This window comes from Antrostomus carolinensis, unplaced genomic scaffold (assembly GCF_000700745.2).
Source record: "Antrostomus carolinensis isolate BGI_N321 unplaced genomic scaffold, ASM70074v2 scaffold49829, whole genome shotgun sequence".
Classification (NCBI taxonomy): domain Eukaryota; kingdom Metazoa; phylum Chordata; class Aves; order Caprimulgiformes; family Caprimulgidae; genus Antrostomus; species Antrostomus carolinensis.
In genome coordinates, this window is record NW_010341577.1 from 1,013 (window position 1) to 2,566 (window position 1,554).

The window sequence follows — 1,554 nt, forward strand, 5'->3', positions numbered from 1 at the left end:
AAAAAAAAAACAAAACAAAAAACCAAACAACACACACATAGGCATTAACATTAATTAATTCTGCCGTTCGTCTTCTACATCCATAAACAAAAAGAGTAGCATATGGGACATTTTCCAGTACAAATTAATTAACTCTTGGAATATGGTTTTCTGAACTACCAGCAGAGCAGTTGCTGTGGTGTAGATGGAGAGAAAGACAAAGTGATATTCGCAGCAGGAGCAAAACTGCTAGGAGAAGATTAAAACATGCCTTTGAATATCCAGATTGCATATGAAATGGCATGGCCGTCGCCTCATCTCTGTGCTAAATCATGTCTCAGATGTGGGCAGTTTGTCCTGGGCTCCACAATCAATAACGGCCTGAGAGGTTCTCAAAATTGGTAAGTGAAGAGCATAAAGCTGGAGCAATGGTGAGGTGAGATGGACAAAACACCAGAGAGGAGCTCAGAGAGAGAAGTTGGGATGGTCCTCACAGAAAGAGGAGTGCACCCCAGGCACTGAGCTGCTTGCCATAGGATGGAAACACCAACAAGGTCATCAGAGCCTACAGGAAATCAAAAGCCACCCCAGCACCCACCAGGCTCTCAACCACCCCAAATGCCCAAGCACCATTACTCCAGTATCCCCACTAAGGCTCCCAGCATCTCTCCAAAACCAACCTAAAAATCCTTTACCTAAGGAAAACTTACTCTTGTGCACATCATAAGCTCTGATGCTGGAACAGATGCACGATAAACCTTCAGCAGCTCTTTGCAAGATGCTGTTCACAGGTCCCTGCTGTAAGGCTCATCGCCCATCTCTCCTCTGTACCCTAAATCTGGGGCCACCTGGGTGCTGTGGTCCTCTGCCCACTTACCCACATGGAGCAGGAAGGCACTATGGGTATGAGGTACCCACACCCTCCTACCCTTCTGCAGCAACCTGGGCTTAGCAGCTCTTCAAGGTTGCCTTGAAAATCCCAGTTGTACCTAGCACAGCCAATTGTTTGCATTTCTGTAACAAACAGAACACTGAAGCATTTATTTAAAGGAATAAATCACTTAACAGGTTCATTTTAAAAAAGAAATACACTTTTTTTAACATTTTCTCCCTCTTTCTTGCATTCAGCTTGTTTACACGGGAATGTGTTCCCCCTGCAAATCTGGTTTGTGTTAACAGTCTTCCTACGCAGCACAGCAGAAGACAGTGGTGACCTGTTGTATGGGTTTGAGGTTGGCATGAAGATATTCCTTTTATCAGATGGGTGTTGCAGTGCCTGGGTAAAGCTCCAAGAAACCTGCACCTCCAAAGTCCACGGGCTGAAATGTATATGGGTATGGGCAGCTCTGTGGAGGAAGACTGCAAACCCAGCTACAGCTGTAGTCAGAAATCCCACTGATGGCTGCGTTCAAAGAGAGGATTGAGGGTGATGATCTCATTCCCACACACAGTCCCGTTGATGATTGTCAAGCCGGCAACGTGCGCTCAAAGCCCAGAGGCCAATAACCGTGTCCTGGGCTGCACCCAGAGCAGCGTGGGCAGCAGGTGGAGGGAGGGGATTCTGCCCCTCTGCTC

General features: G+C 47.0%; 1 protein-coding gene across 1 annotated transcript in view; it reads right to left on the bottom strand.

The window, feature by feature from the left end:
• The window catches only part of FAM53B (family with sequence similarity 53 member B), a gene marked incomplete at its 3' end in the record, with an annotated part of 13,158 nt that overhangs the window by 732 nt on the left and 10,872 nt on the right, over window positions 1–1,554 (bottom strand). The window contains exon 3 of the mRNA XM_029087098.1: window positions 908–993. Coding sequence (XP_028942931.1) covers window positions 908–993 — 86 coding nt within the window. The remainder of the gene's footprint in view (window positions 1–907; window positions 994–1,554) is intronic.